Genomic DNA, 24,600 nt, shown 5'->3' with positions numbered 1-24,600 from the left:
TGAGCTGGCCGGAAGCCGAACTGAGCCACATCCAAACAGACATTAGTCTCCAGAAAACTGGACAGCGACTTGGTGACCAATTTCTCCAAGATCTTAACGGGGTAAGGGAGCAGCGAAATAGGCCTATAGTTCGCCGAGCAAGTGGGGTCCAGCGTGGCCTACTTCAGAAGAGGAGAGAACACTGCTAGTTTCCAACTTTCAGGAACCGTGGCGGTGCTAAAAGACTGGCAGCAAGTAGAGTAAAGCGGGGGGAAAAGTTCCTCCTGGAACAGCTTCCAGAATTTGTGAGGTAGCGGGTCCAGCGGGGAGCCTGAAGATACACCATTGGCCACAAGACAAAAATCCTCGTAGGAAGGGAGAGTGAAACTGTCCAACCGTGGGCACCCTATAACTTCCTTGGGAGTCCCTAGAGTTGGTGAAGATGCTAAATCATCCGAGGGCTGGAAACAGGGGGTGCTCGGATTGGAGAGTCCCCTCAGAATATTAGCGATCTTATCTTCAAAGGCAGATGCCAATGAGTCACATAAGGACTAAGAGGCCGGGATGTTATTAGTGGCACAGGCCGGATGGAAAAGGTCATTGACAATTTAAAAAAGGGTCTGTGATTTGTTCCCTGCCTGAGCCAACATATCCTCAAGATACTTGGCTTTGGCACACTTGATCTGTGCTTTGTAGTCCAGGAGTGCCTGTTTAAAAGAGCCCTATCTGGCTCTAGATAGTGCTTCCTCCAGGCTCTTTCCGCCTGTTTACACCGCAATTTCAGCTGGAGAAGATCGTTAGAATACCAAGGCGTAACATGCTTAGGTCTATCCTTCGCCTTCCGCAAGGGAATGCCTTATCCAAAGACTCTGTGATCTGTTGACAGAGTCTCGAATAGCTCTCTTCCACATCTCCCCCCAGGGAAAAGTCACCAGATAGTAGAGTAGGCAGTGTGGAATTTTTCAGAAGTCTAGACCACTGCCTACTAAGTTTGGTGGCACCTGAATTGTTATCACTAGGAGAATCCACTGGGAGATGTAATGAGAAGTGGATAAGGGCATGGTCAGTCCAGCATTGAGAAATTATATCCCTAATCTTCACCTGAGTATCATCCGCAAATACCAGGTCCAAGGCATGACCCTTCAGATGAGTTTGGGAGAGCACCAGCTGCTGGAGATGGATATTACTGCAGGCCTGGCGCAAATCTCTATAGGCTGTATCAGAGGGCCCATTATGCCAGAGATTGAAATCTCCCAAAACTATAAATCTGGCATGTGTGTTGGAGAGGTCATAAATAAGATCAACCAGCTCGGGCAGAGCTGACAAGGCACTACTAGGTGGTCTGTAGCAAAGCAACCCAGAGTACATGACTCCTCCCAGGCCTTTTAAGGAAAAACCCATGAGTTCCAAACTTTGGACCTCTTTGACCTCAAGCTGGGATAAAGCCAATGTGTCCCTAAAAATTAACCTCACGCCTCCTCCTCTGCTTCCCACTCGAGGGTTGTGCTTGATCTTATAGCCCGAGGGGCAGGCCAGCCCGAGTTCTACCTCACTGTCGGCTCTGTAAGCATATATACCTTGTAACAATAGACGCAGAAAGCTTATGAGATACAAAATGTGCAATTATAGGAAGGAGGGATAGAAGGGAAAGCTCACCTACTGCCTCATCGCTCTTCATGCAAGAGTCCAAGCAGTAATGTTTTGTGAAGGTATGGGCGCTGCTCCATGTTGCTGCTCTACATATGTCCTTTATAGGGACTCCAGAGAAGAGCGCCGCCGAAGATGAGACAGATCTTGTGGAATGAGCTCAAACCTGTCTCTCCAATGGCTTTCCTGTCATCCTGTGACAGTAACCAATAGCACTTGTAATCCATCGTGAAATCCCCTGCTTTGAGAGAGGAAGTCCTTTCCGTAGAACACTAAAAGCCACAAAAAGCTGAGAAGATTTTCTAAAATCCTTTGTCCTCTCAAGATAAAATTTGAGACATCTTTGGACATCCAAAGAATGAAGAGAACATACCGCTGGTGTCGTAGGTTGAGGAAAAAATGATTTCAGAACTACTGGTTCATTCAAATGGAATTCTGACGGAACCTTTGGGATACATTTTGGATTGGTTCTCAGAAACATAGAATCCTTCCTGAACTGTAGACAAGGTTCTTGGATAGAGAGTGCTTGCAATTCTCCTACTCTTCTAGCAGAGGTTAGAGCCAGAAGTAGGGCTAACTTCCATGACAAGAATTTTAAATCCGCCCTGTGAATTGGTTCGAACGGAGGCCTTATCAGGTGAGCCAGAACCAGATTTAGATTCCAGGAGGGAGGTGGCGGCTGTACTGGTGGGAAGACTCTGAAAATACCTTTCAACAATTGTTTGATAACTCTCGCGGACCAAAGAGACGGACCTGCCGTCGACCTTCTGAACCTTGAAATAGCCGCCAGATGCACTTTGATAGAAGAATGAGACAGGCCTGATTTTGCCAACGATAGAATGTAGGGCAGTATCTGATGAGGAGCTGAAGAAAACGGATGGATGTGCTCCTTATGACACCCTGGGCAGAAACGCTTCCATTTAGCCTGATACATTTTATTAGAACTTGGTGCGCGCGATTGAGCCAAAATTTCTCTACACTCCTGAGGAATAACTAGAGGGTGGAATTCTCTGTACTCAGGAACCAGGCTTTCAAATGAAGAGATCCTGGATCTGCCAGGCTTTCAAATGAAGAGATCCTGGAACTGGATGTATCACCTGTCCCTGTGACATCGTCAACAGAGATGGAATGAGAGGAAGGTGACATGGATAATCCTGGGACAGTAGTAGGAGTTCCGTGAACCATAACTGGCGAGGCCACGCCGGTGCTATTAGGATTATTCTGCAAGGTTCCATTTTCATCTTCCTGAGAAGCCGTGGAATCAGGGAAATTGGAGGAAAGGTGTAACAGAATGCGCCTAACCAGGACATCGAAAGAGCATTCCCCAGCGATCCTCGATGGTGATGCCTGCTTGCAATAAATTGGCATTTCCTGTTTTCTAGAGTGGCGAACAAGTCTATTGTTGGAGTACCCCAACGTTGAAACACCTTCTCCAAAGTGCGTTGATCCAACTCCTACTCGTGACAGGCAGATTTTAGACGACTCAGGGTGTCTGCTGTAGTGTTGAGAGTGCCTGGTAAGTGCTCCGCTGTGAGCACTACCCTGTGTAGAATCGCCCATTCCCATATTTCCTGGGCCTCTGTTGAGAGAAGGGAAATTGTACCTCCCTGTTTGTTTACGTAATGCATGGCCATGGTGTTGTCCGTCCTGACCAGCACAGTTGTATTCTGAATTCTCGGTTTGAACGCTTGCAAGGCTAGGCGAATTGCTCTGAGTTCCAATAGATTTATATGGAGACAACGGTCTTCCGCATTCCAGATATTGCTGACCTGAAGATCTTGTAGGACTGCGCCCCAGCCTTCCATTGAGGCATCCATGGTTAGAATCAGCGGGGATGGAAGCATCCTGAACGAAAGGCCTCTGGAGATATTTTCCTGGACAGCCCACCAAGCTGCCGCCTTTTTCATAAGAGGAGTAAGTTTGATTTTGTCTTCGAAAGAGCCTTCTGCCTGGCGCCATTGCATGTCCAGTTGCTCTTGCAAGGGGCGCATTCTTAATCTGCAATGCGGAACTAATGGTATGCAAGATGATATCAATCCTAGAAAGGATTTGTAGAGACGAACCGACATGGACCTTTTCCGCTGTAGACGGATTGCTGAGGAGATTAGCTTCTTCTGCCTCTCTTCCGAAGTGTAAGCTTTGTAAATTCTTGAATCCAGAATAGATCCCAGGAATTTCTCTCTTGTTGATGGAACAATGACAGATTTGTCTTTCCTGAGACATAGACCCAGACTTTTGAAAAGATGGATGCAAATCTCGACAGCCTTTGACGCTTCGTGAGAAGATGGAGCCTTGATCAACCAGGTCGTCTAGGTAAGGGAAGACTTCTAGCGATTGTTTCCTTAAAAAAGCCGCTACCTGGGCCAATACCTTCGTGAAAATCCGCGGAGCGGATCTGAGCCCGAAGGGCAGGACTTTGAATTGAAAGTGGCTCTTGGCTACTGTGAAGCGCAAAAATGGATCGGAACATGAAAATATGCGTCCTGGAGATCCAAAGTCGCCATGTAATCCCCAGGATTCAGAAGACGTAAGACGTCTTGAAGAGAGACCATTCGAAAGGAGAGTTTTATGAGATAGGTGTTGAGCTCCCTCAGGTCTAAGATTGGGCGCCACTTGTCTTCCATCTTCTGAATGAGGAAAAATCTGGAATAGAATCCTTTTCCTTTTTGAGTGGGTGGCAAAGGTTATATCGCTGCCTTGGCGAGCAGATGGGAAACTTTGAGACGGAGAAGACGCAGATGTTTTGATCCTGTGGCACGAGGGGCTCTTGAAGGTGGTACATTTTGGAACTCTAATATATGGCCAAATTGAATAATTTGGAGGACCCACTGATCTGTTGTTATGATCTTCCAGCAGTCGAGAAAATTTGTAATCCTTCCCCCTATTTTTGAAGTAAGAGGTGAATGAACAGCAGGCAGAGCCTGGAAGCCGCTATTGGCGTTTAGAATTGTCTCTTCCTTACGCCCTTGTCTACCTCTGGAAGACTGGTGAGAGAAAGACGTAGATCGTTGCTGTTGCCGCTGGGAATACTGAGGCTTATACGATTGGGAGGATTGGGAGTAGGAGGAATACCTCTGATAGCCTCCTTTGTAAGAAGAGAATCCCTTGCCTCTTGCTCCCCTGAAAGGCACTTTTCGGTATTGGAGCGTGCCTAAGGATTTTGCCGTCTCTGTGTCTTTTTTGATATTTTGCAAAGCCTCATCCACATGCTGACCGAACAACATGTCTCCGTCGAAAGGCAGATCTAGAATCTGATTCTGCACCTCTGGACGAAACCAAGTACACCGCAGCCAGCCTTGACGCCTTAGGACTGCCGAGCCAGCCAAGGCACGGAAAGCCGTTGTCGCAATGTCCATTGCGCAATCTATAATTTCCGCTGAAGATCTTTCTCCTTCTTCAAGAATCTTTCTCGCTTCCATCTTAGCACTCTTCCGAAGTTGATTACTGAAAGGCGAGAGATCGCACCACATTTGGCGATCATATCGTCCCAAAATTGCGAGTGCATTCGAAGCTCTTACCAGGAGGCTAGACATTGACGAAAATCTCTTGCCGACATTATACACGCGCCTGCCTTCCTTATCTGGGGGCGCTGTAATGGGTGCTGCGAAATTCCTTGACTTCCTTTGTGCTGCTTGTGAAATAACCAAGTCTGGTTTAGGTTGACCTATGACACATACCGGACTGTCATCCGGGGCTTTATATTTCTTCTCCAGCAGCGACAGAACCGGAGTCACTGTAGCTGAATTTTGCATGACTTTTTTGCCCTCACTCCAAACGTGCTCCACAATCGGAACGGAACGAATAGACTTCTTGTAGGGCTCTTTGAAGTCGTATAGAAAGCATTCTGACTGCACGACAGGAACTTGAAGGCCAAATCCTTTGGATGCCCTTTCCATAAGATTATAGAAGCCCCCTATGTCCGCCGGAGGTGAATCTATCGGGTCCGGAGATGGAGATGCCGGATCCGGAATGACATATTCGTCCCACTCAGTGTCAGGTTGTTGAACCAGCTCTTGGCCCTCATCCAAAGAGTCATCGTTATCAGGTACTGTAATCACAGTTTGCCTTTCCGACTCAGGTCGTTCACCTTGACCCTGAGATGTTGAGGTCATAGGAGTAGGCAAAGATTGTTGAGGAGGTGGCGGTGGAGGTGGAAAGGTTTCTGAGGTTTGCGAGGGGAACCTCTTTTTATAATCCAGCAACATCAATTGTAAATCATTAATCAAGGAAGATGGCATGGCCACCATCTCCTGTCCAGATGCATGTAAATGTGTGTCTTGAGGAGTAAATTGAGTTTCCGGGTGCTGATCCATGAAATAATCATCTGAATCTGAGTCCTGGTACTTCACCTGAAGTTGTGAAGGACTATATGCGTCCTCATAAGGTCGTCGGCGAAATTCTTGTCGACGGGCTCGTCGACGGAGTCCCCATAGATGGAGATTTTGCTTTCGTCATCGACGTAACTGAGGAAACCATCATCGACGGATGGATATTCTTCTCTCCCTTTGGTTCCTGAGGAGTAGAAGTAGGTTTCTTGAAAATCTTTTCCTTTCCTGCTGGAGAAGAAGCCACAGAAAGGCCTTGGCTTTGCCTTTTTTGGAGGTGGCACTTCAGGAACAAGTCCCTCTTTCCCCTTTGACAGGCTAGGAGTTTTTTTGGGACTAAGCCTTTTAGACCTTTCTGAGGTCTTTTGAGAGACTTTAACAGGAGGTTCAGCCGATGTAGAGGGGGAAGACCTACCTTTTTGTAAACCTCCTTGACCTGAGGAGGAGTAGCACATGCCTTGAAAAGAGCTTTCTTCTCAGACATCCTGAAGAGAAAAGAAAATTGGTAGAAATTCTCTGAAGAGAAAAACACTGAGCAGAGCTCAGGGAGACTCCCTTAGCACAACGTGCGGTAGAAAATCTGAGGCTCTGAGGCTCTCTCCTGGGGGTTCTATGGGGTAAGACTGATCTGATTGGTTGTTGCAAACATTTGGTCTCTTTTACACAAAGAGGTAGATAGGCTACAAAATGAGATGAGGCCTAGGCCTTACTTTCTCTTTTGTACATACTGCTATGGTATTTATTTTTTACCAGGGCTCCCAGGCTGACGACGGGGAACGATACAAAGCATAGGAATCTATGAAAGTTCCAATACTGGGGCAAGCAAACATTAAACATGAATATGCAAAGAACATTATTCCTTTAGTCAGTTAATCAACATAAAAAGTGGTGAGACTACTCGCTTATCAATAACAGCAACAAGAAATTGTCAATATGAATGAAGCTCTAAGAAATGACCAGGGAAAAGCACTCATGCCCCCGACAGATATAGGGCAAGCTTCCAACTTGTTTTATGCACAACAATTCACACCTGAACACCCTGAGAATACTCAGTCTAATATAGAGTTCCTCTGCTGGATTAAGATACCTAGAATCACCCCAGAAGCAACGGCTTCCTAATTGAAAGAGTTTACAATGAAGAAATAGGGCAAGTTATTGAAACTTACCCTATTCCTCAGCACCCAGGGTGTACAGATACCCAGCTGAATTTTACAAGATTAGTAAACAGGCACTGGTCCCTGTACTCACCAAACTGTTTAATGAGATACATGTAGACACTTCCATGTTATCGGAGGGTAAGAGAGCTAGAATCACAGTTATCCTGTAGCCTAACATGGACCCCCACTCATGTGCAATGCCTCATGGGTCTGCCTCGATTAACATTGATTTTAAGATCCTGGCAAAAACACTAGCCAACAGGCTGAGAAACCTCCTCCCCTCTCTAGTGCATTCAGTTCAAGTGAGTTTTGTCCTCATTGATCCTCAGCTTTTCCCTTACACACCATGGCACATGTATTCTGGCAGGTAAGGAATAATACTGAAGAGATACTGGTGTTCTCACTCAATGCCAAGAAGGCTTTTGACTGGGTGGAGTGGGCTGTTTCGAATACTGGAAGCAATGGCCTAGGTCGGGGATTCCTTGCTGATCCCTGGCAATCCATCGAGGAACATGGCAGAGATGCCCTCTCTCACCTCTACTTTTAATTTTGGCTTTGGAACTCTTGGCAATAGCCATAAGAAATTGCCCAGACATCCACGGAGTCCAGATTCTGGCTAGCACAAGGCACTGCTTTATACACATATTTTGTTAACGTTGTCCAGACCGGAGGCATCACATATACATCTCACTGAACTGATCTTGTTTTCTGGCTTTTCAAGACACAGTATTAACTGGGGGAAATGTGAGGCCATGCCCCTCTCCAAAACTGCTAAAAAAATTCTCGCTGGGGAAACTTTCATTCAAATGGAAGCAGAGAAATAAAAAATACTTAGGGATTCTACTTAACGTTGCATTAACAGACATGGTGGAGGACAACCTAACCCCCCTGGCCCAGAAACTTCGTACAGATTTAGAGAGGTGGTCTGCATTAAATCTTTCAATGTGGTGGAATGTACAACTTGTGAAAAGGAATATAATGCACAGGTCAATTATCTTTTTGCAATGCTCCCCCTCCATGTTACCTAATGAACAAGTTACTTACCTTCGGTAACGCTTTTTCTGGTAGAAACAATATCTGCCTGTGGATTCCTCACCTTGTGAATATCCCCCTGCGTCAACAACATTCGGAAATTCTTTTTGTAGCTTCGCGCCGACGTGGACTAGGACGTCACAGAGGCACGGCATCGCTCGCTACTCCGCTGATGTCACCGACGCCTACAATAGGCCCACGCCGGCGTGATGACATCGGTTCCGCCCTTTTTTCCGTGCCTTCGAGGCACACGGACGGACCAATGACAGTATACATATACACAGTATACACAGCACCAATATCAAGGTAACACACACAGTGTGAAGTAAATGCAATAAAACATTTTACAACAAGATAGATATATAACAGAAACACTGGTAAAGAAGAGTGGACAACGGGGAGGAATCCACAGGCAGATATTGTATCTACCAGAAAAAGCGTTACCGAAGGTAAGTAACTTGTTCTTTTGATAGATACATCTGCCGTGTGGATTCCTCACCTTGTGAATAGAGTGCCACAGCAGTCCCCACTCCCGGAGGAGGGTGTCCACTCTGCTATACCAGGAAATCTTGGAGGACAGAAAGCACGAAGTGGCCGTCCCTCCTCACCTCGGTATCCAAGCAGTAATGCTTCGCAAAAGTGTGGAGGGAGGCCCAAGTCGCCGCTCTGCAAATGTCCTCAACTGGAACACCTCTAGACAAAGCAGATGTTGCAGACTTTGCTCTAGTTGAATGTGCTCTAATACCCTCAGGAGGGTCCTTACCCGCCAGAGAGTAGCAAATCTTGATGCACAGGATTATCCACCTGGAAAGTGTGCGCTTGTGCACCGCTCTGCCCTTCTTACAGCCAGCAAAACCCACGAAGAGTTGATCATCAACACGATAGTCTTTAGTCCTATCGAGATGGAAACTGACTGCTCTCTTTGGGTCCAAGCGATGAAGCCGCTCCTCCTCCTTGGAAGGGTGAGGGGGAGGATAAAAGGTAGGAAGGGTAATGGATTGTCCCAGATGGAAGGGAGTTACCACCTTAGGCAGAAAAGCAGCCCTGGTCCTGAGAACCATTCTTTCAGCATGAATGGTCAAGAATGGGGGCTTGGAACTAAGAGCCTGAAGCTCACTTACCCTCCTTGCCGAGGTAATTGCAACCAAGAAGACCATTTTAAAAGAAAGAAGCCTCATGGGACACTTGTGCAAGGGTTCGAAGGGAGAACCCATCAAATTGGTCAACACAAGATTCAAATCCCAATGAGGAACAATAAAAGGAGTAGGAGTGAACTTATTTGTGAGGCCCTTCAAAAATCTTAAAACCACAGGAGATTTGAAAAGAGAAGGCTGATCAGGCAAACAGAGAAATGCCGACAGCGCTGAAAGATAGCCCTTCACTGTAGCAACAGCAAGACCCTGTTGCGCCAGAGAAAGGGCAAACTGGAGAACATCAGACAAATGGGCTCTCAAAGGGTCTATAGATTTCTCCCCACACCAAGTGACAAATCTTGACCACCTATAAGAATAGATGGACTTAGTGGAGTCACGCCTGGCTGACAAGATGACATCCACCACCAGGTGTAAGGTCTGGAGGTGGGGGTATAGAACCTGCCCCTCCATCTGTGAGAGGAGATCTGCCCTGTGAGGGAGACGGAGCGGCGGGTGAGAGGAGAGGTGGAGAAGGTCTGAGTACCACACCCTTCTTGGCCAATCCGGGGCGATCAATATAACTTGGGCCCGGTCTTGGCGAATTTTCCTCAGAACCCGAGGAATCAAAGGTATGGGAGGAAACGCGTAAAGGAGTTGCAAGCTCCAACTCAATTGAAACGCGTCCCCCAAGGCTCCTTGCATCGGATACTGGAGACTGCAGAATGACAGGCAGTGAGCGTTCTCGCGAGTGGCGAACAGGTCCACCCGAGGAGTCCCCCACGTCCGAAAGACATGACTGCCGACTGAGACTGTGCGCTCGCACGTTCTGAACTCCGGCCAGATGATTTGCCATCAGACAAATCTGGTGGTCCTGAACCCAAGACCAGAGACGCAGAGCCTCTCTGCAGAGACACTGCGACCCCACTCCTCCCTGCTTGTTGATATACCACATCGCGGTCGTGTTGTCCGTCAGGACCTGAACCGACCGACCGCAAAGGGCAGGGAGGAAGGCCTTGAGCGCCAGACGTATTGCCCGTAATTCCAGAAGGTTGATGTGAAGCAACCTTTCCTCTGAAGACCAAAGACCCTTGACCTCCAGGTCCCCCAGATGAGCACCCCACCCGAGAGTGGATGCATCCGTAACTACTGTGGCCACCGATGGAGGAAGTTGAAAAGGCTTTCCCTGCAACAGATTGCCTTCCACGCCCCACCAAGACAGATCCGCTGCAGTTTCTCTACTGATCCTCACTGACTCCCTGAGATCTCCGTTGTGTTGATACCACTGCCTGCGGAGGCACCACTGGAGCGACCTCATGTGCCAGCGTGCATGGTTGACCAACAGAATGCAGGAAGCCATGATACCGAACAGACGAAGGACCTTCAGGACTGGAACAACCGCTCCATTGTAGAATAAAGGAATCATTTCCTGTATGTCGCGAATCCTTTGAGGTGGAGGGAATGCACGACATACAGTAGTGTCCAGTACCGCACCTATGAACAGGTTGCGCTGGGAGGGCACCAGGTGAGACTTGGGTACATTTATCGAAAAACCCAACCCGTGCAACAACTGAGTTGTCTCTTGCAGATGAAGGAGCGCCTTCTCCGGTGACTCTGCTTTGATCAGCCAGTCGTCCAGATACGGGAATACAGGTATTCCCGACCTCCTGAGATGTGCTGCCACCACTGCCATCACCTTGGTGAAAACTCGAGGCGCAGTAGTAAGTCCAAACGGAAGGACCGCAAACTGGTAGTGTTGCGACCCTACCGTAAAACGGAGATACTTCCTGTGCGACTTCAGGATGGGGATGTGGAAATAAGCATCCTGCAAGTCGATCGACACCATCCAGTCTTCTTCCAACAGCGCTTGAAGAACCTGCGCAAGAGTGAGCATCTTGAACTTTTCCTGTTTCAGATACAAGTTCAAGATCCTGAGATCCAGGATTGGTCGAAGTCTGCCATCCTTTTTTGGGATCAGGAAATACCGGGAGTAGCACCCCTGACCCCTCTCCTGCTCCGGAACCACCTCTATCGCACCCTTTCTGAACAGTGCCAGGACTTCTTCCTGCAGGAGAAGCAGGTGGTCCTCCGAACAATAACCTTGGCAAGGAGGGTAATTGGGAGGGAACTCCTGAAAAGGAAGTGCATACCCATTTTCTACGATATTGAGATCCCAAAGATCTGATGTAACCAATTCCCAATCCCGTAGAAAATGAGTAAGCCGACCCCCTACCGGACCCGCATGATCCGGAATGGCGGATCTAGGGCTGCTTTGCTGTTGTAGGTGGGGGGTGGGTATTAGAGGAGGAAGAGGCCTGACGTTCACGTCCACGACCCCTTTGTCTCCCTCTGTTTGACTTGTACAGAAGGTTCTGTTGTTGCTGCTGTTGTTGGCTTTGTTTGAAGGGACGAAAGGAGGACCTGCCAAAGCCCCTGAACTTCCTGGTGGTAGAGCCTTTCGCTTGCAGGCCCAAAGATCTAGCTGTCGCCCGGCTATCTTTGAACCTCCCAAAGCCGTATCCGCTTTCTTTCCAAAGAGGCCAACTCCATCAAAAGGCAAATCCATAAGAGTAGCCTGAACGTCAGCGGAAAACTCTGAAGACTTTAGCCAAGCGGCTCTTCTGGTGGCCACTGAAGAACCCATCACTCTAGCCACAGAGTCCGCCGTGTCCATGCCACTCTGAATAACCTGGCGGGCTGCCGCCTGAGTGTCCAAGACAACCTCGTTGAAGTTTTTCCTATCTTCCTCCGGAAGCTTAGCTGACAATTGCTTAACCGAATCCATTAAGGCATGCACATACCTTCCTAGTAGGCATGTAGCATTTGTGGATTTCAAAGCCATGCTACCCGAGGAGAAAACCTTTGTAGCAGCTCCAGGAACCCTGGGGAAAAGAGCCTGCTGACCTGTTCGAACAAGCGGCCTGCACCACCAGACTTTCCGGCGAAGGGTGTGAAGACAAGAACTCAGGGTCTCCAGGAGCCACCCTATAACATCTCGCCACTGATCTGGACACGGCAGGTGCAGACAAAGGCTTTTTCCAGACCTCTAAAATCGGTTCAGTCAGAACCTCAGTGAATGGCAGAGGCGGCTCAATAACTGAAGAAGGCGAATGTAAGACCTCCGGGAGGATATTAGATTTGAACTCCACTGTAGGCAAAGTCAAATTCAACAATTCAGCAGCCTTTTTGATTACAACATGGTATGGCACCACATCCCTAGAGGGTGCATCCGAAACCACAGGCAACCCCCATTCTGGAGAAAGTTCAAGGCTACTTGCGCTATGCAGATCCTCAAAGCAAGCCTCATGCTCCTGAAGCTCGCCTTCCTCCACTTCAGGTTCCCCATATTCCTTCTCCTCCAAGAGACGCTGGGCTCTACGCCTCGACCACTCCAGACGAATCAAAGTCGTCGGATCCGGTAACGACTCCGACAGAGTCGGAGCCGGCGTCGAACGAGGAACTGGAACAACAGGAGGTTGAGAAGCCCGAACCGGCGTCGAGCCCCGATCCAAATCCCGAGGTCGCTCCGGAGCCGGCGAAGCCGTGAAAGGAGTCGATGACCTCGGCGGCGCCGTACCGAGCCAAGGAGGATATGGCGCCGGCATAAATGGTAGAAAAGGCGCCGGAGCATAAGCTTGGGGGACACCCAAGTTAAATGACAAAGGACCCATGGGACCCGCAGGTGCTCCAGTGGGGTACATTGCCCTCGCATAAACACCAAACATGGCATTCAGGAAATGCGAAGGGTCCTGACCAGGACCAGGAAAGGGAGGGTACGAACCCATTGGCTGCTCCGTAGGAGGCAGCTCCGGATTCGGATCCTCTAGCCCCTTTTGACCTTCCAGGTCATCTTCCGGAGTCGGTGTCTGAGGAACTTCCATGACCTCTTCATGCTCCGAAGACTGACCCGAAGCCGGATTCGGTTCTAACTCCGGATCCGGAGAATGCTCTCGAGACCGTACCGGAGAGGCTCCATCTTCAGGCTCACCAGCAGGAGAGGGAGACACAAAGTCCTTATGATGTCTTCGAGAAGACTTCCTCTTCGAGTCCGACGCCCCCGAATGATGACGAGAACTATGCTTCTTCCTCTTGTGTTTTCTCTTCGATGATCCCGAAGCATGCCCAGAAGCTGACTTCGACGCCGACTCCGATCTGGCCCCCGACCTTGATCGCGACCTCGATCGCGACTTCGATCTTGACTTCGGCCTTGATCTGGAGCGTCTAGATCTTGATCTCGAAGATCTCTTGGCTTCTTTACCTTTAATCTTGGCTAGTAGAAGTTTAGCCTCCTGTTCTCGCAGAGCCTTAGGATTCATCTTAGAGCAGGATCGACAGCCCTTGACGTCATGATCAGAACCCAGACACCACAAGCAATCTCCGTGTGGATCGGTAATCGACATCATCCGGGCACACGAGCCGCACTGCTTGAATCACGTCTTCTTCTACGACATCCTCGACGAAGAACAGAAACAGTAATACACAAATAGCTACAAAGTCTCTATCTGTAACCACAGAAGATCCCAGAAACCGCTAGCGTCGACGGCGCGGAAAAAAGGGAACTGATGTCATCACGCCGACGTGGGCCTAATAAGGAGTCGGTGACGTCAGACCGAGTCGTGCGCGATGCTGCTTTCCTATGACGTCGTCCACGCCGGCATGCTACGAAGAATTTTCCGAACGTTGCTGACGCAAGGGGGATATTCACAAGGTGAGGAATCCACTGGCAGATGTATCTATCAGAATATCCATATTATCTTCGTTTTAAGTAAATGATACATATATCCCCAGCTGCTTGGGATTGGGAGAGAAAACTAAATTGTGTAACGTCTTCCCCTGCCAGTTCTCCAAAAATTCGTTTTATACTCACTACTAGATTCAGGACGCCCTCCAGTCATTGGAAGAGAGAGGTCGGACGCGATGCACAGCCTGGATGCTTGTCATGAAACGCCTATGACTACGACCAAGGTGGAGCCGCAGAGAAAAGATATGCTGGACGAGGCACTATCACCGACAAGAAAAATGAAAGAGAGAAGGGCTGTCCAGAAGCCCCCAGCCTGTTGATCTACTTGTGCCTGAAGTCTCAGCCCATTGGGCCTAATTGGTGGGCTCACTTGTGTGGAGTATCTGCCCCCCTGGTCCATCTCCAGTCTGACCCCACTCCACCCTCTCTTCCTTTGACTCCCCCAACCCCCTTTTTCACATGGGGTTTTAATCCACTTGATGAAGGAACAGTGCACGAAGATAGAATAGGGTTAATAGGGATGGACTTCACGGATCAAGAATAAGGTGCGGGTACCCTGTCTAAGGTACCAGCGATAGATTAGTTAGTGAACAGGGCAAAGGGACTGTGATCCCAGAGAAAGAACGAACTCGCCCTGCAACGTGGAATCTGGATCCGAGCTGGATGCATAGCTCCACCGCTGGTGCTCAACAGCGCCAACGCTAGATGAACAATGGGAGCCTACCAGTGATGGCTTACTGCAAAGGACGCTGGAAAGAAGAGCTATGACAAATCCCATTCCATGACCATCAATTATATTAGGTTGAATTTCTCTCCCAATCACCTTGTATTCATTATGCCCCAAATGGACAAGAAAAAGGTTTTCCTTTGAAATTCCACATCAATTGCATCCATAGTGTCATTGTATTAATAATAGCATAGGAATATCACACCATATGGAAGAAAGAGTAAACTGTGTATCACAAGGATTATTCAATGCCAGTTGCCCTCATGAATATACTTATTAGTTTGGCTCCTCACACAGTCCAGTTCTCAATAACGCACTTAGTGGTCCTTATCCTACAAAACAATTAGTATGATAAACTCGTTTTTGTGTTAGAATGAATTTACTGCATCATCTAGGAATTATGCTCATCACCAAGTTTAAACGTGTGGTACAGCAAAAGCCCTTTTGTATACACTATCTCCCAGTTTGTTACATTCACTGCATAGGTTATTGACAATGCTGTTTGTACTGATAGCGATCTTCTTCTCCTGCTGTCTGTGCATCTGCCTGTACAACCTGTATGCCACCAAAGACTACAATGAACAGTCCAACTGCATGTTTAGCTATGGGGCATCTTGAAGGACTGGGGTTGGAAAATATCAATGTTTCTCTTGGTCCCAGTATTGGCAATATGTGGTTGTTGTTTGGGTGTACACTGTATACCACTTTTATGTTCTCTTTGCATAAATACCTTGCGCCCTAAGACTATGGACACTCAGCTGACAAAAATGAGAGTAAGTATGAGCAAGAGATACAGGACACTATGGAGATCAAAATAGACTGACAAGCTGGCTAGTTATGTTCAAAGGGGCGACTGTTAAAAGCAAAACGACAATCATAAACATTATCTGCGCCAACTTGTCTGGTGGAAGTTCTATGTGCACATAAGCTGCAGTCATTCTGACAGACCGCAGCCATTTTGTATTATGTTGGTCACCTTTGTTTCACCCTGCCCTTACTAGCATCCCTCTGACCAACCTGGTATGTGAGTTGGGGGATATAAACTATTGCCAAGACAAACATCAACACCACTTGCTGCCACAAACTTGTTTTTCCTCTCATCTCTGTTTACAGGCAAACCCATGGACACTCTTACACAAACAGGTTCCAAATACCAAACAGACTCTTGCAAACATGGTTTATTGCACTGCACACAGCAAGACTTGTTTTTGCCAACAATGGGACCTGTTTTTATCAACAGAGCAGACTCTTAGATCTGGCCGGTCTCACATGTTTTAGACCCTGAAGCAAGGTCCAGCTGCAAGATTAGATTGTCTGTTTTGACCTGGATGGGAGGAGAATTAATGTTGATGAAACAATGTTGGGCTTGTGTAACCATGTTGATGAAACAATGTTGGGCTTGTGTAACCATTATAATGAAACACATGCATTGTGTCAAACCCGTATAAAAGGAAGAGCTAAAGGAGTTGCCAGTAGAGCACCTCCCGGAGACATCCCGGTGTCTGAGTTGATGTGTTCTCCTCTGGCGTAATAAACATTTTTCTTGCCTTCCAGTTCCCAGCGCCTGCCTCATTTTTTTGATAGCGAATCACCAGTGAATTAAAGGTGTCCCTGCGCCGGGCAGCATTGGGGGTCTTAGGAGACTTGCTGCATTGTGGTTTTTTTTTACAATTTTTTAGGTTTGCAAGGGTTTCTGGGTAACAGAACCTGGTAGGAGGCAGTCAAGTCACCCCATCCTGGATTCCCCTGGGTGTCTAGTTTTCAAAAATGTATAGGTTTGCTAGGTTTCCCAAGGTGCCGTCAGAGCTAGGGTTCAAAAACTACAGCTAGGCACTTTGCAAAATAAGGGTCATTTTTCATTGTGAAAATGTGGTGTGTTGAAGTTGCGTTTTGAGCCGTTTCCTGTCGTGGGCACTATGCCTACCCACACAAGTGAGGTACCATTTGTATCAAGAAACTTAAGGTAATGCAGATTTGTAAAGCAACTGTTATTACCTATTGACTTTCGATGCATTTCTGCCTTCCAAATGAAAGACAATGTGTAAAAAAGAAGTCATTTTGAAAAATGATCAATAATTTTCATTCTAGAATGAGTGTTCCCAATTTCGGAAATGCGCAAATATCTACTGTTTCTAAACTCTATGTTTTGTTCCCATTTTAGAACTACATAGGAGTCTTTCATAACGAATTTTCGATGTATACATTTTCCCAGAATAATAGCGCTATACCCGGCACATAATAAAAAAAACCATTGCAAGACGCTGCTCAGTTTTTTGCTCTTGGTGCGTCGGGTTCTTGGTGAACCTAAAAGTCCTATATATCCCCACAACCAGTAAGGTCCATTGGATGTAACGGTATATTGATTTCAAAGAGCTCTCATAATTAGAAGAATTTACAGGTGAAAAGGTTGAAACAAAAGGCTGTTTTTTTCAACTAATTTTACATTTTTCCTATATTTAACTGTTAATTTCTATAAAGAAACCTTGATGGATTTACACAAATGACCCTTTGTTGAATTTAGCATTTTGTCTACTTCTTTAATTGGTATAGCTTTACAGGATCCATTATTGCTTTCATACCCATTTCTACCATTATCTGGAAGGAGGTTGAAAGCAAAAAGAATAGCAAAAATAGGTTATGTCCCAGAAAAATGCCAAAACTGTGTAAAAATGTTTGGTTTTCTGACAAAAGTCTGTCATTTCCTAAAAGCTGGGAAAATGATTATTTCAGCCCCACAAACCCTTTTTTGATACCATTTGCATGGAAAACCTCAGATGCTTTCATTTGCAGCACTTTTTCCCAACCTTCCCCCCCCCAAAAAAAAATTTAGCTGTATTTTGGCTAATTTCTGAGAGCCCTCCGGGGGAATCCACAAACCATAGGTATGGTACCTTTAGAATCCCCATGATGTTGGAAGAAAAGGACGCAAATTTGGAGTGGATACCTATGTGGTCAAAAAGTTACAGAGGCCTAATTGCGAACTACCCCGAATAGCCAAAAAAGGGTTCAGCACTGGGGGGGGAAATGCCCAGCAGTTAAGGGGTTAAATAAAATCCATCAAATGTGTTATAAAAAAATAATAATAACAGTGGTCGTGAGTTTCAAGTGACCTTCAAGAAGTGGTAAGTACATGGAATAACTGCAAACAGAAAGAGTGAACACATCTAAAAATACAGTAACAAGGGCTGTGAATTCGGGACAAAACTAAGAGACAATGTGACTCCCTGAGAAAAACCCTAACAAAGGTAGTGAACACATGAAAGAAATCTAGACTGAAGTGGTTGACTCATCACTAGCTTCAAGTTAAAGTGAGTCCACTGAAACAATCCTGCTTGGAAGAACCCAACAGATGCGACTGATCCAATGGACAGCCCAGTAAAGATGGGGGCTCTAAAAAGTAGTCATGTGGCTGATGTGGAGGATCCATAAAGTGAAAAACCAAAGGTGGTGATGGACGGAGCGTTGACAATACAAACACTCACCCCCAGTCAACTGATCTGGGTTTAATCCATCACCGTTCTTTAGCTCACTCCGCCACCCAGTTCAGACATGACCATATGCAAATCAGTCTGACCCTGTGCCTCATGGGAACAGTCCAGCCCGAACTGCCAAGCCATGTCTTCCCTGGACCGAAATCAAGCTTCCCAGGACCGGTTTCTGGCATTACAGCCGTCTTCAGCCGGGCTTGCTTGACTCCAGTGGCAAAGTGAGCAACGGACTCACGTCTGAGCATACCCTGCCAACTTAGGGCGAACAAAGAAAACCAAAGGTGGTGATGGACGGAGCGTTGACAATACAAACACTCACCCCCAGTCAACTGATCTGGGTTTAATCCATCACCGTTCTTTAGCTCACTCCGCCACCCCAGTTCAGACATGACTATATGCAAATCCGTCTGACCCTGTGCCTCATGGGAACAGTCCAGCCTGAACTGCCAAGCCATGTCTTCCCTGGACCGGAATCAAGCTTCCCAGGACCGGTTTCTGGCATTAGAGCCGTCTTCAGCCGGGCTTGCTTGACTCCAGTGGCAAAGTGAGCAAGGGACTCACGTCTGAGCATACCCTGCCAACTTAGGGCGAACAAAGAAAAACCAAAAGTGGTGATAGACGGAGCGTTGACAATACAAACACTGACCCCCAGTCAACTGATCTGGGTTTAATCCATCACCGTTCTTTAGCTCACTCCGCCAACCCAGTTCAGACATGACCATATGCAAATCAGTCTGACAACGTGTCCTCATGGGAACAGTCCAGCCCGAACTGCCAAGCCATGTCTTCCCTGGACCGGAATCAAGCTTCCCAGGACCGGTTTCTGGCATTACAGCCGTCTTCAGCCAGGCTTGCTTGACTCCAGTGGCAAAGTGAGCAAGGGACTCACGTCTGAACATACCCTGCCAACTTAGGGCGAACAAAGAAAACCAAAGGTGGTGATGGACGGAGCGTTGACAATACAAACACTCACCCCCAGTCAACTGATCTGGGTTTAATCCATCACCGTTCTTTAGCTCACTCCGCCACCCCAGTTCAGACATGACCATATGCAAATCAGTCTGACCCTGTGCCTCATGGGAACAGTCCAGCCGGAACTGCCAAGCCATGTCTTCCCTGGACCGGAATCAAGCTTCCCAGGATCGGTTTCTGGCATTACAGCCGTCTTTAGCCGGGCTTGCTTGACTCCAGTGGCAAAGTGAGCAAGGGACTCACGTCTGAGCATACCCTGCCAACTTAGGGTGAACAAAGAAAAACCAAAGGTGGTGATGGACAGAGCGTTGACAATACAAACACTCACCCCCAGTCAACTGATCTGGGTTTAATCCATCACCGTTCTTTAGCTCACTCCGCCACCCCAGTTCAGACATGACCATATGCAAATCAATCTGACCCTGTGCCTCATGGGAACAGTCCAGCCCTAACTGCCAAGCCATGTCTTCCCTGGACCGGAATCAAGCTTCCCAGGACCGGTTTCTGGCATTACAGCCATCTTCAGTGGGTGAGTGTTTGATTTGCTCAAACACTCCGTCCATCATCCCCTTTTGTATCGCTTTGTTCGCCCTAGTGTGGCAGGGTATGCTCAGACGTGAGTCCCTTGTTCACTTGGCCACTGGATTCAAGATAGCCTGGCTGATGAGGATTATGAATCCGAAACCGGTCCTAGGATGCTTGTTTCCGGTCCAGGGAATACATGGCTTGGCAGTTCGGGCTGGACTGTTCCCATGAGGCACAGGGTCAGACTGGTTTGCATATAGCCATGTCTGAACTGGGGTGGCCGAGTGAGCTAAAGAATGGTGATGGATTAAACCCAGATCAGTTGACTGGGGGTGAGTGTTTGATTTGCTCAAACGCTCCGTCCATCATCCCCTTTTGTATCGCTTTGTTCGCCCTAAGTGTGGCAGGGTATGCTCAGACGTGAGTCCCTTGCTCACTTGGCCACTGGATTCAAGATAGCCTGGCTGATGAGGATTATGAATCCGAAACCGGTCCCAGGATGCTTGTTTCCGGTCCAGGGAAGACATGGCTTGGCAGTTCGGGCTGCACTGTTCCCATGAGGCACAGGGTCAGACTGATTTGCATATAGCCATGTCTGAACTGGGGTGGCCGAGTGAGCTAAAGAATGGTGATGGAATAAACCCAGATCAGTTGACTGGGGGTGAGTGTTTGATTTGCTCAAACGCTCCGTCCATCATCCCCTTTTGTATCGCTTTGTTCACCCTAAGTGTGGCAGGGTATGCTCAGACGTGAGTCCCTTGCTCACTTGGCCACTGGATTCAAGATAGCCTGGCTGATGAGGATTATGAATCCGAACCGGTCCCAGGGTGCTTGTTTCCGGTCCAGGGAAGACATGGCTTGGCAGTTCGGGCAGAACTGTTCCCATCATGAGGCACAGGGTCAGACTGATTTGCATTTAGCCATGTCTGAACTGGGGTGGCCGAGTGAGCTAAAGAATGGTGATGGATTAAACCCAGATCAGTTGACTGGGGGTGAGGGTTTGATTTGCTAAAACGCTCCGTCCATCATCCCCTTTTGTATCGCTTTGGATCCATAAAGTGTCCATCAGCCAGGGTAGTTGATCCATTAACCAGCCACTAGCACAAGTGGTGGGTCAACTTAACAGCATTCAGCTGTTATAAGGACATCTATGTCTTCCTAGAGAGCCACCAAACAGTCTCTTAAAAGGAGACCTCACCCTGATAAGCACTCCATCTTCTGTATGCACATTGCCATCAAAACTAATGAGCTCATATGTGATGCACCTCTCGCACAGATAGGAACCAGCAGTCATTTTGTGGCCACGGCTATAAATGGCATACTTATTTCTCCCATGCTACTCTTCAATTGGGCAAGATGTAAAGGTTAACCTTGTGGGGCACCTTACCAGTCGCCAGTGGTTCCTTGAGTTCCAGTTTGAGGCTCCATTGTGACCCTCCATGTTCTGGATCTGAAACAGAGTGATTACAAACAGTTTGGATATACAGCAAGAATGAAGAAAAGTGTGAATATCTGAAAATGTAAAATAGAACTTTTCAGTTTGTTGCAAGCATTTCAATTGGAACATTTAATTTCAGACAATAAGTGAACATTCATGAAAGCATGTATTTTAGTGTGGATAATACAATAAGCCTGATGTGTTTGTGCATTTTAATTGAGAAAATACAGCAACCCACATTTCTGGTGGGACCATATAAGGAAACTGATGTGATTCTACGAGGACACTGATAGACAACATACATTGACATGATACCTTAAAGGGCTATAAAGATCTGTGAAGTAATAAAGGTAAGTATTAAACTAGTAAACTGTTAAAGAGATTGTGTCTACAAGCTGGCAGTAACAACGTAAGGATTTGTGTGGCTCCTAGTAATATATATATTTGAGGTGCCCGATTTTGAACAGCTTTACATTAGGGGTGGGCGAAAATTCCACTCAACAGGCGGAGTTCATGGAGTTTTGCACATTTTGCGTGTTGGAACATTGAGTTCCAGCAAAAACTCTGACAACTGCTGCATGGCAGAGTTTTTTACTCATGGGAGGCCTGCCAGCATTAAGTTGCGAGCAAGTATTTGCATCCACTAGCATGATTTGTAGATGATAGAACGCATCCCAGCAAGTTTTCTGAACGTGGGTTGCTGCTTCAAGTCACCACCGTTCACGTTGAGAAAACTGCGACTCAAGCAGAAAATGTACTTGAGCGGCAGAAAGAAGCAGCGCCCTCTGGTGCGCAGGATAGTGCTGCTCACACTCATTTTACAGCACAGAACAATCTCCTGGTGCTAAACATAAGTGCGAGCAGCGCGACATGTGGAATTCCGTTGATTCATGGAACTCTGCAGAATCTCATACAAATATGTAACTGCGCGGAACTCTGCAAGTTCCTCCCACCCCTTACTTTAAATGTATTGCCTCCACTCAGGTATTCAAACCTTTGTCATGACAATCTATTGAATTATAAATTAAACCTTCAAAAATGCTTCCCTTGCAAAAAACAGCCAAAAGCTCAAGTTGCCTGGTGTCCACCAGTCAAATAACGACAAACAAAAGTGTAAACAAGCATTAGTAAAGCCATTTCATTTGAGTTTGCATCTGGATTTTTTTTACTTGTAGCAGCAACATTTTACGTGGAATTCAGTTTCTAACCAGCCTGTTACTCCCATGATAGGAAAACATGCTAAGGGTGACCTGCTATATGTTTAGTGGACTACTGAATAAAAATATAATAAGACATACTCAAATAACACTTGCAATTGTAGCATAATTTGCCAAAAATTTGTAATCACAAATACAACCCCCTTCACTACTGGTGTTCTTGCTGCAACAGTGAAAATCAAAGTGCTTCTATGAGAATTTGCATCTATATCTTCCTCCAAATGTCTCTTTCTATACGTTTTCCCTTTTCTTCTCTTTATATGTGTGCCCTTCTCTAGTTAAGCAGTCACCTAGGAGCCTGCTGAGCAAAAGAAATTGGAGGGGGCAGGATACAGGCGGTGCATATAGACAAAAAGAGAACATTATAGTAAGAGATGAAGAAGGGTATAGAGATGGAGATGATGTAGAAAGATATGCGAGTTGGTGAGAGAAGAACAATAGTTACTTACCTGTAATCTGTGGTTCTCCAGTATTGGTGTCTTTCATAGATTCACATGCCTGAATCATTCCCCGTCGTCGGAGTGGGAGTCCCACGGTACATAAAAAAGCAATAATATGCCATAAATATGTAGTAATACTAATAGAAATGAACCAGGAAGTAAAGCAGCCAATGCTACAGTAGGCAAAAAACTTCCACATCTATGACTCTCATAGTCATTATGTATAGTCCAAACTACAGCCAATCAGGCGCCAGCACCCACCAGAATGTTCTCCCCAGAGGCTCAGGCTCTCAGATTTTCTCGCAAGGAGTGAAGGTAAACATAATAGCCTAAAAGCCTCTGAGGGGAGGTGGGCGGGTTGCATGTGAATCTATGAAAGACACCAATACTGTAGAACCACAGATTACAGGTAAGTAACTATTGTTCTTCTCCAGTATTAGGGGTGTCTTTCATAGATTCACATGCCTGAATCAGAGTAGCTAGCAGTACATATTCTTGCTGAACAGACGCCCATGACATCAAGCTTGTCAGTTAGTAATGCAAATAACAATGCAAAGTGAAAATACACATATAGTATAAAGCATAACATAATGCAATCATGGAAATATGTGAAAACATAATATATAAGAAGCGTCTGACAGCAGAAACAAGGAGGTGGGAAACAGAGGCTCACCTTAATGAAACAGATTCTGTAGAACAGCTCGACCCACAGAAGTATCAGCTTCGCTGATTGACTCTAGACAGTAATGTCTGGTAAAGGTATGGCGACTCGCCCAAGTAGCCGCTTTGCAGATCTGCTGAAGAGGAACTCCAGCAAATAAGGCCGTAGATGAAGAGACCGCTCTAGTAGAGTGCGCTCGGGGCGCAGATGGTAAAGGTCTCCCAGCCTGTGCATGGCAAAAGGCAATGGCAGCAGATATCCATCTTGCAATAGTCTGTTTTGATACTGCCTGCCCCTTACGAATCGCACCGTAGGTAATGAACAACTGGTCAGAAGTGCGTACAGTAGACGTTCTTTGCAGATAGAATTTAAGACATCTTCTAATGCCAAGCGAGTGTAAAGCTCTTTCCGCAGGTGTTTGCGGGTCAGGAAAGAACGATTTAAGAACAACAGGTTCGTTCAGATGGAAATCCGAAGGTACCTTCGGAATGTATTTAGGATTTGTGCGAAGTATCACAGAATCGCTTGTGAATTGCAGGAAAGGATGATGCACAGTGAAAGCTTGGATATCACTAACCCTCCTGGCGGATGTTAATGCTAAGAGCAGTGATACTTTCCACGAAAGAAACTTCAAGTCGGCTTTATGGATGGGCTCGAATGGGTGACGCATTAGTTGACCTAGGACCACATTCAGCTGCCATGAAGGAGGCGGACGGCATACAGGAGGGAACATTCGAAAGAGGCCTTTAAAGAACTGTTGGATAATTCTTGCTGAGTACAGAGAATTGGAACCATCCTGTCGATATCTGGATATTGCAGCCAGAAACACCTTTAAAGTAGCATGAGACAGACCTGTTCGTGCTAACTGCAAGAAAAAAGGAAGAATTTCCTCAGGTGTTGCTAAAAAAGGGTGAACCCCTGCTGAACGGCACCAGATACAGAAGCGTTTCCATTTCAGACTGTATGTCTTGATGGTAGCGGGCGCTCTAGCTTTGGCCAACACCTCTTTACAGTCTTCCGGGATGTTCAGGTGTGCGAACTCACGGTGTTCAGGAGCCAGGCCGCTAATCTCAACGATGCTGGGTCCGGATGGAAGACCTGACCTTCCTGAATACTGAGCA

The 24,600-nt window shown here is 46.9% G+C and overlaps 1 protein-coding gene across 3 annotated transcripts in view; it reads right to left on the bottom strand.

The window, feature by feature from the left end:
- Positions 1-24,600, bottom strand: part of LOC144755389 (uncharacterized) — an 890,492-nt gene that overhangs the window by 811,839 nt on the left and 54,053 nt on the right. For all 3 annotated transcript variants that reach the window (XM_078644239.1, XM_078644237.1, XM_078644238.1), the window contains exon 2: positions 21,111-21,173. In XM_078644239.1, the coding sequence (XP_078500365.1) occupies positions 21,111-21,173 (63 nt within the window). The remainder of the gene's footprint in view (positions 1-21,110; positions 21,174-24,600) is intronic.

The sequence above is a fragment of the Lissotriton helveticus genome, chromosome 5_1 (assembly GCF_964261635.1).
Source record: "Lissotriton helveticus chromosome 5_1, aLisHel1.1, whole genome shotgun sequence".
Lineage (NCBI taxonomy): Eukaryota > Metazoa > Chordata > Amphibia > Caudata > Salamandridae > Lissotriton > Lissotriton helveticus.
The sequence above is the reverse complement of the archived record's forward strand: the minus strand, read 5'-3'. Positions and strand labels throughout refer to the sequence as shown.